We start from the raw sequence: 14,359 nt of genomic DNA, 5'->3' as shown, positions 1-14,359 counted from the left end.
TGGCCAAGTATGGCCAGGGAGGTAGGGAAATATTCCATAATGCTCTCAAAGGGAGTTTCTTTGTGATGGATCTTCTTAACTAGGTCTACTTCGCCTTGGCTACTCCCCGGCTTGGCATACTTTCTTTTGGTGAGAGAATGGGTCTTTGCATAACTAAAGAGATGGTCAAGTGCAAGTGAGATGTTGGCACAGAAATTCAATAACTGGAGATTCTTCTGAACCCCCTCCTTCTCTAGCTGGAAGTGATTTCATCAAGGTATCTGCATGTGAAAAAGAACAAAACTGTCAGCCTTGAAATGAGGGTGTTAAAAAGGAGCACAGAGGTCTAACTTGCTTTTTGTGCGGAGCAAAATCCTAATAGGGGAGGCTGATCTGTTGAAGTGTTAATTCTGTGAGTCTTCCATCTCTTGCTCAGCCCATACTTTTGTGTGAATAAACTTTATATGACAGAAATGCCAGTGGTCTCACAGGCTTACACACACAGAGATACCAGCCCTGCTGTGTATGGGCAAGGGGTCCTCTGGGATTGCTCCATCCACCCACCAGAAATATTTCTGGACTGATATATAGCCACAACTGGAAGAGGAGTTGGCTCCATTTTGTTTCACAGTGTAACAGGATTGTGATCATGAAGACACTATACAGTGTACAGATTTTGAAAAAATAAATAAATAAAAATTTCAAATAAAAAGGAAGGAAGAAATGCTACCAGATTCCAGTGACCTTCAATTCTATGAAACCAAACCCATGGTATGTGCTGGGACCTGCATAACCTTTTACAAATAAGAAACTGGTCTGTTATGTAACACTTATATTAAAATTTAGCCGTGGGATTGTGCTTCCTTGAACTGTACAACAAGGTATGGCTGAGCTAGAATGCAGGGAGAAATGGCAGCCTCTGTTCTAATTCATTTATGGAGTGGTTACATGACGATGAGGATTGTTGTAAACAAAAATCTGCCTCCCCCCCCCCTTATGTTGTATCCAAGAGCCCATATAGAGTCCTTATGTAGGTTCCCTATTGCTAGGAGAAAATAACAGAGACCAACCAGAGAATAATGAGAAGCAAAGCAGCTAGCAAGCCTGATCTTTATTGATCTGTTGCAACAAGGTCCTCACTCACCACATGCAGGAGGGAGGAGGAACCCAGAACCAAGGTGTGCCTGCCCTTATACAGTGGTACCCCTGGTTACGTACTTAATTCATTCTGGAGGTCCTGAAACTGTTCTTAACCTGAAGCATCACTTTAGCTAATGGGGCCTTCTGCTGCCGCTATGCCGCCAGAGCACGATTTCTGTTCTCATCCTGAAGCAAAGTTCTTTTGATGTCGCCTATCAAAATCTCCCTGGTCTGTCTGGATATCAGCCAGAGGAGGTTACCGGTATGCAAGCTCCGAGGACAGTGAGAGGGGCCAGCCTCTGTGGAGGGGGCTTGCAAATTGACAACCCCCTCCCCTCCTTGCAGAGAAAACACCTGGTCAGTTTGGGAATCAAAAATGGTTTCAGGTTGGTCTTCCTGTGCTGATTAATGTACGTGCTTGGTTGGTACACTTATGAACATTTAACATATATCTAAGACCTCAAAATTCCAGTCATAGGATTCAAACATTCATCCTAATTCGCTTGCAGGGAATTTGCTCATTCACTTTGCAACACATTTCCCTGTCACTTTCTTAAAAAGCCCTTAAAAGTGGGCTTGGTGTCCTATGGCAGTTCATCCACTTTAATTGCACAAAAAGTATGTGCTTGAATTCCTTCTACAAAAAAATTGACAGTCTGGAGGTTCCCATACTTAAAACATCCACACACTGAATCTAGCAAAGGGTTCCGTCTACAGTGTCAAACAAGTAGGAAAGCTGTCGTCTCACCAGCAGGAGTGCCATGCAGCGTGTATGGCCCTGGCACTGAAATTTGTGGGTGCCTGGTGCCTTCATGGGGAATGTTGTGGGTGCTCATGTACCCTGGGCCCCAGGGAGTTGGCACCTATGCTCACCAGAGAAGAGTTCTCTCCCTTCAGTTCACAAAAAGGGTCACCATCAAAGAGATGAGAAAGACTGCTCAGATGAGGAGTCGCCTCACCAGGAGAGAATGTTCCCTTCCTGTTCCTGAAAGGCTCCTATCAGCGGTAATGATAAATTATTCAGCACCTTGAGGATGCTCTGCATACCGTATTGCAGAAAGATATCTGTGAGATAAGGGAAGGCAGGATAATGGTCCTGAGAGAGAACTTTAAGGCCTCACTGACACAGTCCACAATGTGAGCGCAGAGAGGTTTCACTGCCTGAGGGATGTTAGCAATATTTGCCCCTCATTTACACAATTGTATATGAAATTGTAGTCCACAATGCTGTCCTCCTCATGTCCTCCTCAGGTACTGAATATTCTTCTAGAATTTATTCAGTCAAACGTGGTGCAAAACAAAAAGTTCAGGTTTAAAACAAAAGCAAAAGCCAGGCATCTTCAGGAACAGAGGAACACAGGGATATGCCTTTTACTCAGACTATTGGTCCATCTAGTTTTGCGCTGTCTGCATTGACTGGCATTTGCTCTCCATTGTTTCAGGCAGGGAGCATTCCCAGCCCTACCTGGAGATGCTGAGCATTGAACCTGGGACCTTCTGCATGCAAAGCATATCGTCTAATACTGTGCTATAGGCATTTCTGAACTTGGGAGGTATAAGTTTTCTACTGTATTAAAAGGTTTGGGCCCAGTGCAGTGGAACCAGTCATGCTGCCCTAAGGTGTTAGGAGGTAGCAAGAGAGTGAGCATGTGAGAGTGTCTATGCGTGTGTCAATTGAAGAGAGGCAGATTTATATTTTTTGTTTACTTTGATATTTATATTTTGTTTATTCAATTTTGACATCCTGTTTAGTCATACTTCATATGTTCGTAAATTTGTTTTAGATAGATAACTCCAACATCTCATGCCACCAGTGAGTTGGAATATGCTGCAGCTATACTATTCTGCGGGTGGCGCTGTGGGTAAAACCTCAGTGCCTAGGACTTGCCGATCGTATGGTCGGCGGTTTGAATCCCCACGGCGGGGTGAGCTTGTCTTTCGGTCCCAGCTCCTGCCCACCTAGCAGTTCAAAAGCACCCCTAAGTGCAAGTAGATAAATAGGTACCGCTTTATAGCGGGAAGGTAAACGGTGTTTCCGTGTGCTGCGCTGGTGCTGGCTCGCCAGAGCAGCTTCGTCACGCTAGCCACGTGACCCGGAAGTGTCTGCGGACAGTGCTGGCCCCCGGCCTCTTAAGTGAGATGGGCGCACAACCCTAGAGTCGGACACGACTGGCCCGTATGGGCAGGGGTACCTTTACCTTTACCTTTATACTATTCTGCCACCAGATGGCAGCAGAGTTGGTAGAAACAGGCTACAGTTAGAGGAGTTTACCACACTATGCTTGCAGTGGGCAGAAAGAGGCTGCAGTCAGCGGCGTAGCGTGGGTTATCAGCACCCGGGGCAAGGCAAGTAATTTGCGCCCCCTAACCCGGGGCAAGGCAAGTAATTTGCGCCCCCTAACCCGGGGCAAGGCAAGTACAGTAATTTACTCTCCCAAGCAGCAGCAGCGAGGCTTCTCTTTCCCCCGCGCTCTCCTGGAGCTGCCTCTTTTCTTTCCTTTTTCCCCTTTCTCCAAGGCTTTTCGCTTTCTCTCCTAAATTGATTCCTCCTCCACACCGCGGCGTTTCCTGGCTGCTCCCCCCCTCCCCCCTCTCTCCTCCTCGCTCTGCTTGCCTTTCCCTGCCCTGCCTGAGGGCGCCCTGAGGAGACTCCGCTCTCCTTTTTGACCAGGCGAGGTGGAAAAAAGGGGGGAAAGTCTCTTCCCACCCCCTCGCCAGACTCCCTGCTCGGCTCAGCTCACTACCCAGGCGGCCAGTGGAGAGAGTCTTGAGCCGCTTAATTCCCAGCAAGGAATTAGCAGGCTCGCTCCACCTCCTCCTCCTCCCGACTTTGCTGCTGCTGCTGCTGCGCGGCTTTTTTCCTCTACCGACGGCACGCTGTGCCTTGGAGAGGTTCCCGCTTCCTCGAGGGGGGCCGGCCAAACGCGCCCCCCAAAACGTTGCGCCCGGTGCGGCCGGCACCCCTGGCACCCCCCACGCTACGCCACTGGCTGCAGTTATACTTTTTTGTCACCAGGTGACAGAAAAGTACTATTTAAGGACTTTACTGACTAAGTTTTAATACACAACAGAGAAAGAGGCGAACTGCAATTCCCAGAGACCCCAGCCAACAGGGATAAAGGCAAAGGATACTGGGAGCTATAGTAAGGGTACCAGACATCCCCGTTTCCCAAGGACAGTCCCCGGATTTACAAATCAGTCCTCTGACAAATCCTATCATTCCTATTGAAGTTGAAAAGTGTCCCTGGAAGCATTGGAAAAAATCTGGTAACCTTAAGCTATAGTCTATATTATATTAGCGACTCTTTAACTCTATTAGTCTAATAGAGTTCATTTTATTCTGTTTTATTCTGAGGGAAGTGTGCCTGTGTTGGAAGGGCGAGGCAGGGGGAATCCCCCAAACAGACAAGCAGACATCCTAACCCTTTCTGAATTTAAGAGGCAATGAACAATTTAAGTTCAGCATGTACATATAGCACGGCCCTGCAAGGTAGCATCACCATCTATCCTGTAATAATCTGCTGAGAGGGGCCAGTGCTAGGAAAGGGAAAACAGTCAGCAGCAGGAGTGTAGGCATGTCCCAATGGCTGTCATGTCCATAGCAATCTCACCCAGAAAAGCCAATCCAGACTTAGCTCCCAGAATGCACTGCTACACTGAGCACCACACACATGACCTATTAGTAACCAAAACACATGCTGCATAGCCCCCTACACCCCATAAGCAACTATACTTAGCAGCAACTTGTGGCATCTCAACCACAGGTGGATCATCACTGCCCCAACACACACAAATGCCTGCAGCCCCATCACACACCAATGATCCCATGGAACCAGAGAGCACAGTGCAAAAAACTGCTCCTTATTGACATGAAAGAAACAATTAAGCAACATACCAAAGGAGAAAAGGAGTTCATAGTAGCAAAGATTTCTGCAATCCTCGCTCCCCACCAACCCCCAGTAGGCACCCCATAGATCAGTGGTCCAGACATGACAAGGAGCAGTCAAACCTCAAGGGCTTGGCAGGCAGGTGGGGCTGCATGAGCAAAGACAGCTGGGGGCAGAAATGCAAGCCAGATCAGACCTGCTGCTGGTGCAAAGGCCAAGTGCACCAGTGGCATCTTGCAAGAAGACTGCATAGCCAGGGAGATCCACACAGGCAGATATGCCAGCCAGGCCACTGTGATCACCAGCCACTTGCGCCAGCTTATAGAGAAGCAGGGAGAGTTCACCAAATTCCTCTGTGATGGAGACCCCACATTTCTTACCACATGTAGGATCTGATTGCTCCAGCCCAAGGAGGCAGCAAAGAGTCTCTCAGTGCCTGTGGACGTGGTGCCACAGCACTGAGTGTGCAAACCTGCACCACCAGATCTCCATTACCCACCTGGAGTGTGGTGAAGCAACTGCCACCTCTGGCCACATGCACCAACCAGCCTCCTACACTCCACAGTTGCCACAAAGCAACAAGACCTCAGCGACAGCTCTGGCTGCAGGACATACACATGTGGATAGCTGGACAGTGACCTCCACCACCAAGACACCCACATTCTTCACTACAAGGGCATGATACACTAGCACCACAGTTTCCGCCCTAAGGCTCCCACCACCACCAATACCCTTCTCCTCCTTGCCAACACTACCTGCCAAGGACTCAGTCTGTGTCTCAAACAGGGTAGCAGCATCACTCACCCTGTCATCCTCAGCAACTAGGCAGGGCTGACCTCCAAAATTGCTAGGAGTGGAAACTCCCTTCCCCCAAGACTTTCACACACACTGGAGGTGGCAGCTCCTCCTGATTCTCTTCCATTATCCCAAGGCCCAGCTTTGAAGGTGGCCTTGGGGGCAGCAGGGGCACCAGTTGGGGGTGTGCTGCAGGTTGGAGTTGTGGCACTTCAGTATCCTATGGAGGGGTACCTGTGACATGGTGGAGATGGCACTGAGAGAGGCAGCTGTTGGGAGGGTAAGCACCAAATCTATGGTGGCTGCTGATCTGCAGAGGAGCAGCATGCCTGTATGCACAGAGAAGAGCAGCAGGACTGTCAACACCATGGACAGCTCACAAGCTCATTGTCCTGGACCAGTGTCCCACATACCCTTGGAGGACTTGCCCAAAGTGCTGGATGGAGATGTCACAAACAAGGGGAGCACACCCACCTCCAGGGCTCAAAGATTAATGGGAGAGAAGAAGCAGCCAGCCACCACAGCAATGGCACAGCTGTTCCCCACAGGACTGGGCTCCTTTGGGAGGATGTGCAAGATACAGATTAAATAAAGAAATAAATATAAGTAAATCTCAGCAACCTTAACCCCTTGACTGCACAAAGACAGCATCCCTCCAAGTTTCCCAGATTTCCTGTCCCAGAAGCTATCCAAGTGGTGGCTGCAGTGAGTCTCCTTCCCCCTGCTCCTGCCAAAGCCCAGCAGCTCAGGTGGACAGGCAGGAAGGCAAAGCCTCAGCTAACCCAGCTGCCCCATCCTCTTCTAATGAATATATTGTTCTGTAGCATGAACTTGCTTCCACAGGTGAGACCTTCTCTTGAGGTTTAATCTAGGAAAGGTGAAACTGAATTTTTTTTATTACTCTTTGAAGCAGAAGTAGCTGACCTGTGACCCTCCAGATGTTGGTGAGATTCCCAAATCCCGTCCACTTCAGGCAGCCAGCATGGCCATTCCAGCAATCAGGAACTCTGGGAGTTGTAGACCAACAACATCTGAAGATCCACAGCATAGCAAGCCATGCTTTAAAGTGTCCTACAACATTGTCATTTGAAGCAGCTTTTCTTTATAGGTCACTCAGAGATGTAGAAAAAGCACAACCCTGAGAGTATAGCCTGTGATATTCCTGGCTGCATTTTGCAATGCCTTGTCTATTGAGGCCACTGAAAGACCAATTTAATTCTCTTGGAGCCAGAAATGATCATCATCATCATCATCATCATCATCATCATCATCATTTATTGAATTTATATATACAACATTCAGTGGCAAACAATTCCACAGGCGAATTGATTAGTGTGTGATGGAATTCCCCGTGTCTTCTGAACCTGCTATAGATTGTGTTGGATGCCCCACATTCAAATATTACCAGAGTGTTAATCATTTATCTCTGCAGTATCTATGAATTGAGAAGCATCCCCCCTCCATTCAGTCTGGAAACTCCCCCCCCCAATTTAAGGGGTGTCACATCTTGGTCACATCTACTTGGCCTTCCTCATGGAAACCTGATTAGCAAATGGTTCTCTAAGTGAGAATTCACCACAGACTTATGGTAATAGCACTTTTATTAACATACAAAGGTACAAAGCAGTGGGATTCAGCCCCAACGCAAACCTGAACTGGAAGGGAGCCCCAGAGCCCATTCTAATAGCAGAATAAATGTGTGAGGGGAAAAGATTACCCCCCCCCCAACACAAACTTCCCCACACACCCCCAACCCCCATCCCAGCCTGTGGTTCAGCTGTACAGCTTCCAAAACATGACTTGCTGTGGGGAGCAGGGGCTTCCAGAGGCACAACTGATTCCCAGCATTCCACTTTTGAGAAACTATCCACTGCTTTTCCCCCCATCCACTTCAGGATCCTGGATGGTGGGACCCATTCCCACATCTCTGCAATTTGGATTCTGGATTAACAGTACAGGCTCTGCACAGTGAAGTGTGCCTTTGGCTGAGGAACTCCATTCATGGGGAAAGAAATCTCCAATAGGTGCAGGTTCTCTCCTTCCGGGGAAATATCTGAGGCCCATGGTCAGCTCAGTGACATTACAAACAGATGCTAGGACCCCAGCCAAAGTTAGAAAGAAAGCAACCAGCAAGTGCCTCTGGAGAAATATTCCAAAGTACCTGCATATGGCAGCCACATTAAGAAGCATTGAACAATCTTTGCATAGTCATCTGTCCAATTTGCATAGTCTTTGCATAGTCCTCTGTCCAATCCAATGGCAGTATTTTAATTTTGAAGAGAAAGAAGAGAATAAGCCCCAAGTTTCCTAGCAGAATCCTTCTTTTCTCCCCGCTATCTTTTTAGCAGCTATGAAGCACAAAGGATTACATGTTCAGTGATGGCCTTCATTAGAAGTGAGCATTCAGTACTGCATACAGAGATTTCTCCCACACGTATATATAACACATATATAATGATTTTAGGGACCAGCCCATTGTCTGTCACCAGAGCAGACAGCAGCCAAATGGTTCATTTGAAGAGCAACATTGGGCTTTCTTTCAACTCCTCCACCCTAAACAAGGTGGCCATTCAGAGGGTTAGCTAACATGAGCAAAGAAGACCAAAGCTCATTTATCAGTAATTTGACAGCCCAGCATGTGAACATATTTTGTTTTTAAAAAAAGCAGAACCCAGAATATCATAGTTACTTTCTTGCCCTTTTCTCAGAAGCAAAGGAAAAGTATTTTGTATTGAAGAGTTATGTCAAATATAATGCAGTTTCTGGAAGTTCTACATTGTTATTAAATAAAAAAAGGCATTCCTGATACCTACAAATATAGCAGGACAGTGTGGTAGAACGACTGATCCAATAGGATATATTTCTGCGAACTACATATCACCCCTTTATTCCATTTGCCCTAGTTTATGTAAATGGCAAAAAGGACGATAACTAGAAGCACAGAATTCAGCAATCAAAATAAATATTTTCCAGTTACCTGGGCAACGAAGAAGAGATTACAGATAGTCATACTTCCCCTAATTTTCACTAAAGGATGCCCAGCTGAATTGACTTTTTCGATGTGGCAACACTAAATCGAATGACAAATCTTTCTGTTCTTTCTCAGAATCTACAAGTTGGTATCCGAGTATATTTAAGGCACCCTTGCAAACCTCTTGCACTTGCTTGACTTTCTGAAACGAAAGAACAGTCCTCCATGCCTGGGAGACATTGACTGCATCTCGGGAAGTGATTTGGAAGGCCTCCCTCTTCCTACTTGGCCCTTGTCCATGGGTGATATTATAGATCCAGTTTTCAAGTTTGCTGGTCAGCTGAAGACCTGAAAATTTATACATTGCTGTAATTTCCACTAAAGGATCTCGTACAAGATCTTCAAACCGGATCATCAAGTAACGATCTTTCAGAAAACTTGGAGGTTTCAGGGTTGCTGTTTCATAAATCTGAACATGGCTTCTACAGATCTCCTGCAGGACTTTGTACTGGCCATCTTCCACTTTTGTGCCATTCATGCTCAAGACAATCCCATTGTCACGGGCAAGAGCTTTTGCTGATTGCTCCCGGGATTTCACAACAGCTCTGGGGTCACGGACGAGGTGGATGACTTTGAGGTTCAGGGAGGGGTCAGTGAGGAGAGGATAAAGCACCTTGAGGTCAAAGATCCGGACTTCCTTCAGGACAACGTGGCTATAGCTCTTGCAGGCCTCTTCCACTTTGCTGAAGGGAGACTTCCCACAGACAGCCTTGCAGGCACTTTCACTGGTGATATCAGTGCGGTGGAACAATTCACAAACAGGATCTGTGCACAAGGCACGGCTCACTGCCCACTGGAAAAGATCTGACACATTTCTCTTCCAGGGCAGGTAGGCATCGAAGACCGACATGTCACACTTGAAGACTGACCGGATGAGGTCCCGCACTGCCATGTGCAAGACCTTGGCGCTGTTTTGGTACATGGTTACCCACACGTGCCAGGCTGGCTCCATCAAGTAGAAGACATCAGGGTGTTGGCTGAAGAGCTGCCCGACAAAGGAAGACCCTGACCTCCAGGAGGAGAGGATGAGAATGTGCACCTGGGGTGGTTTCTCTTCAGACTGAGACATAAAGCCACCATGCTGAACACACAAAAACAGTAGAAATCCTGTCTGAATCACAAGGAAGATTGCAACTGTAGTGCTGGATATTCGGATCCTCACCATTCTGGCTGAAGCAGAGCACAACTGGAGGAAAAAGAGAGGGGGAGCTGTTAAGTTTTCAGTAGGATGACGATGACACACAAGGATCTTGCATGCAAACAAGTAACAGCCTGGGTTGCCATACATATTGTATTGATAACGCCCGGAAACGACTAACCAGTTCAGATATGCATGTCAGTGAGAGCCATGAAAAACAGCAGGCTGGAGGATGAGACAATAGGGATGCTCAGAGAGTACAAAAGAGTTTGGAACAAACACACTGCTGTTCGGGTGGGGGGGAAACAGGGCAATGGAGGCAGTCTTTATTCCACATTGATTGTATTCTGCTGTGTGTGGAAGGACAGAATGCAAGACCCAAAGCTCAATTTAGCATTCTGAAAATCTCAAGTTATCTTTTGAAAACAGTTAGATGTGTCTTGTCTTCTAATCTGCAGGGGAAAGTGTGCAGGGACTAGTGGACTGCAGCAGCTCCCATCAGCCCCAGCCAGCATAGGCAAGGTGAAAGACTTGTAGTTCAAAACATCTGGAAGACACCACCAGACTGGCAAAGGTTGGTCTCCATAGAGGTTTACCAGTTTACTAACAGGGGTCTTTCTCAGCCTAATTTTGGAGATACTGTGGGGAGGGGAGAAGAGCTAAAGGTCAGCCTCATCTCCTTTAGCTTTGAAGTACCGTACTTATACTAAATGAGTAAAAAGGTAAAGGTAAAGGGACCCCTGACCATTAGGTCCAGTCGTGGACGACTCTGGAGTTGTGGAGCTCATCTCGCTTTACTGGCCAAGGGAGCCGGTGTACAGCTTCCGGGTCATGTGGCCAGCATAACTAAGCCGTTTCTGGCAAAACCAGAGCAGCGCATGGAAACGCTGGAGCGGTACCTATTTATCTACTTGCACTTCGTGCTTTTGAACTGCTAGGTTGGCAGGAGCAGGGACCGAGCAACGGGAGCTCACCCCATCACGGGGATTCGAACCGCAACCTTCTGATTGGCAAGTAAACATAAAGGTAAAGGGACCCCTGACCATTAGATCCAGAGATGGACAAAACTGTTTTTTAAGTATTTATTTGTTGTCCATAGCTCTATCCCACCTTTATTCCAAGGAGATCAAGGCAGAGTATAGGGTACAGTTCTAGTTCATTTGCACAATCTGTGCAGAAAATGCAAGTAACCATCACTCCCCCCCCCAAAAAAAACAAAACTCAAGTAAAGCATAACTTTTCCCGTGACATATGACCCAGTCAGAGTCAACTTCCAAGCAGAGCCTGTGCAAAAGGATACCAACTGCAACCAGTGCCAGGAGGAGGAAGAGACCCCGGAGCTGTGCCAAAGTGAGCCATCCACCGCCAAGCAGCGAGGCAGGCAGTTGCAGGAGGAAGCCCAGAGCGATGCACGTTTCTCCCGACCCGAGAGCTTAAGGGCGGCTGCTTGAGATGCGCCCGGGCTTCAGCCGCGCCGTCCGCCCAAAGGACGCTGCTTGGATAAGGGCGCACTCTGCACGCGCTCCAAGGCCGTCGCGGCTTCTTTCGTTCTCTGAGTTACGCCTGCCGCGCCTCCAAGTTTGGCGGCGCACAGACCTCGAAGTCCTCGACGCCGCGCGGGCCTGATTCTCCGGTCCCCCATGAGATGAGTGGAAGTGGAGGAGAGCGAGGGCGGGCGGGGGGAGACGGCCAAGCAGAGGGAATCTGCTGCTGCCTCCGGGAGAGGAGGCAGAACCCCCAGCTGCCGTCCTGGGCCGGAGTCCCCGCGGCTGCCCCGTTTCGGCTGCTCACCTCGGCCAAGACTCACGAGCCCTTTCCTCCGAGACGTGGGAAATTTGGAAAACAGGGAGCAGGCGGGGCCTGGGGGCTGAGACGCGCTGGCTGACTGGCTTGCTGCCCTCGCCGGGTCGCTCCAGGTGCCGCCGCCGCTGCTCCGCCGACAGACAATGAGCCGCTTTCAGACGTGGCCGCCGCCGCGTCCCGGAGCGGCCGCCGGAGGGAGGCGCCAAGGAGGGGCCGGTCCAGGGCGGGAGGCCGAGCAGCCCCCTCTGCGGGAGGTGGGCTCTGCGCCCAGGCCAGCCCCCTGCAAGGTGGTGCGCGCCGTCCAGGCTCCGCCATCCTCCATCTCCGCCCATCAGCCGAGAGCTCCGAGGACGACGGGGGCGCTGCTTCTCGCTTACCACGCGTGGCCGGCCTTTCGGCCCCCCAATGCCTGAGGCGGGGATGCCACACCGGGCGGAGTGGGGAGGAACCCGACGGCGCTACGAACACGTGGGGGAGGCGGACGCTCCGCGTCGGTGCGCTCCCGACAAGGCTGCTGGACTCGGGATGCTGACCCGCCTTTCTCGCGCACGCTGTCGCTCAGGCGCCCGTCCCGCGGCTTTAAGGGCAAGGAGCCGCGTAGACCAGGCCCGCTGCTTCGTGCAGCCTGCGACCGGAGCCCCCGCCCTGTAGTGGACTAGGAAGTAGACTCGACACTGATCGGGTCTACCTTGCAGGGCTGCTTGTAGACCTCCTAAGGGCCTCATGCATGCGAAGGCCTTAGGACGCTGGGCCAGCGCTTTGGCGCCTGATTTGCAGTCCGTGAAAGGACGGGGGCGAGGCAGCAATGCAAAGTGCAGCCTGCCGCCTCTCCCCCCCCCCCCAATGTAAACGAGGCAGCTGTAGTTGCCCATCACTCTCTTCCTGCCCCCCACTGCTCATTTATAAAAGTATATAAAATACTTTCTCGCAGGGGTGCCAACTTGAATAAGGGGGGGGGGGAGGTAAGCCCCGCCCCACATATCACAAGGCGTGACGTACGCACAATTGAACGGCAATGCCCTTCAACTTGGGGGAGGGGGGACGCAGGTCATTTTTTTTTTTTTTTTTACATTCTATGCAGTCCTGAGCAGCCTTTTGGCTGCAACCAATAAGAGCAGAGACTGACTTTCCTCATAAACTGCCATAAAACATTAACAGTAAAATGGACTAAAGGCAAAAGGGAGATGCTAAACTATAGCACAGTCTAAGGATGTGGCATCACACATGGTTTTGTATGCAAAGCATCGGTCCCCAGCCTCTCCACGATAGGGTTGGGAAAGATTCCAGTTGATAATACCAAGCTAGATGGATCAGACTCAATATAAAGCAGCTTCCTATGGTTCCTAGAAAACACCACTGGCCACAATCAGAACCTATAGGAATATTTGCCTCTACACATTTGCCTCTACACACTTGCTTCTGCACATGACTGTGGCATGATGGGAAAGCCTCGCTGCCAAGCTTTGTTTCTGGTTCTGCGCATGATGCTACACACACCGACACTCCCTCACCATTCCAATATTGAGACATTCCCTCATCATCCCAGAATGTTCAATCCACTTCTTTGACCTGTTGTTAATGCTTAGCTGACCACACTTATTGGAATGTAATTGTTTAAGTCTTAATATATTAATCATTGGTTATACTTTAATTAGGAGGTTTTCATGCCTGTCTAGTTCTGTGCTCCCTTTCCCAGCCTATTAATCACTCTATTAGTGATTAATGCCTATATGTAATCTTTACTTTGTACTTGTGTTAACCAATCAGCAACAACCCAGCCCAACAAGAACCTGCCTCTTAGGCTTGGATGGCTGGTTTTACAGAAGAGCCAATTCTGCTCTGTGGTGGAGTGCTGGCTGATTCCAGTAATGCACAGTTCTAGCCTAATTGAGCCTACATTACATTTCAAAGCTGTTTTACAAACAGTGCCTGCTCCCCTTCTATTTTTTCATTCTAGTGGCAAATGACTTTGTTGCAGAAGACTTCTGGAGAACTCAGTCTTGCTCACTACTTTGTAACATTTTAGTTGATTCTAATAAAAGTTATTATGCTTCCCTTGCCGTTGTTCCTACTGGTACAATTTTTTTACAATTTCCACAGTTGCCTCCTTTGCACTATTTAGCTATGTATAGGAATCTTCTGGGGGACAAGAAACTGAAAATACCTCACCAGGATACACCATTTTATGTCCAGGCACAAGTTTCCAGGATGTCATTTTGACACCCAGGGAAGACAGTTTTGCTAAAAAAAACCAACAACACTAAACAAAATCCAGGCTTTTAAAATCTTCTGTTAATTACTTTCATGATTTGCATTTGTTTTATGTCTGCTAAATGCTTTTAATTTGTGGTGTTTCACTGTTTATTTAACATTTGTTTTAACATTAACTTTTTTTGCAAACCACCCTAGGAACATGCTGGAGAGTGAGAACTAAACTGTACAAACAGGCATGCTTGCTCTGCTGTGGGAGGTGGGTAGGCTTCTCCCTACCCTTGTCCTCTCAGACTGAACAGACCAGCTAATGCTGCCTTCTTGGAAATGCAATTTTATTGCTGCCTTTTCATACAGCTGTGTTTGTTTCTATGT

The 14,359-nt window shown here is 48.6% G+C and overlaps 1 protein-coding gene across 1 annotated transcript; it reads right to left on the bottom strand.

The window, feature by feature from the left end:
* Positions 1–7,055: 7,055 nt before the first annotated feature.
* LOC114602040 (carbohydrate sulfotransferase 5-like) lies at positions 7,056–14,309 on the bottom strand. Its single transcript, XM_077931689.1, is given in 2 exon segments — positions 7,056–10,018; positions 12,151–14,309. Coding segments are annotated over 2 exon segments (1,695 nt in total). The 5' UTR covers positions 12,646–14,309; the 3' UTR covers positions 7,056–8,818.
* Positions 14,310–14,359: the final 50 nt, after the last annotated feature.

The sequence above is a fragment of the Podarcis muralis genome, chromosome 7 (assembly GCF_964188315.1).
Source record: "Podarcis muralis chromosome 7, rPodMur119.hap1.1, whole genome shotgun sequence".
Classification (NCBI taxonomy): Eukaryota; Metazoa; Chordata; class Lepidosauria; order Squamata; family Lacertidae; genus Podarcis; species Podarcis muralis.
This window is presented reverse-complemented; position numbering and strand designations above follow the sequence as displayed.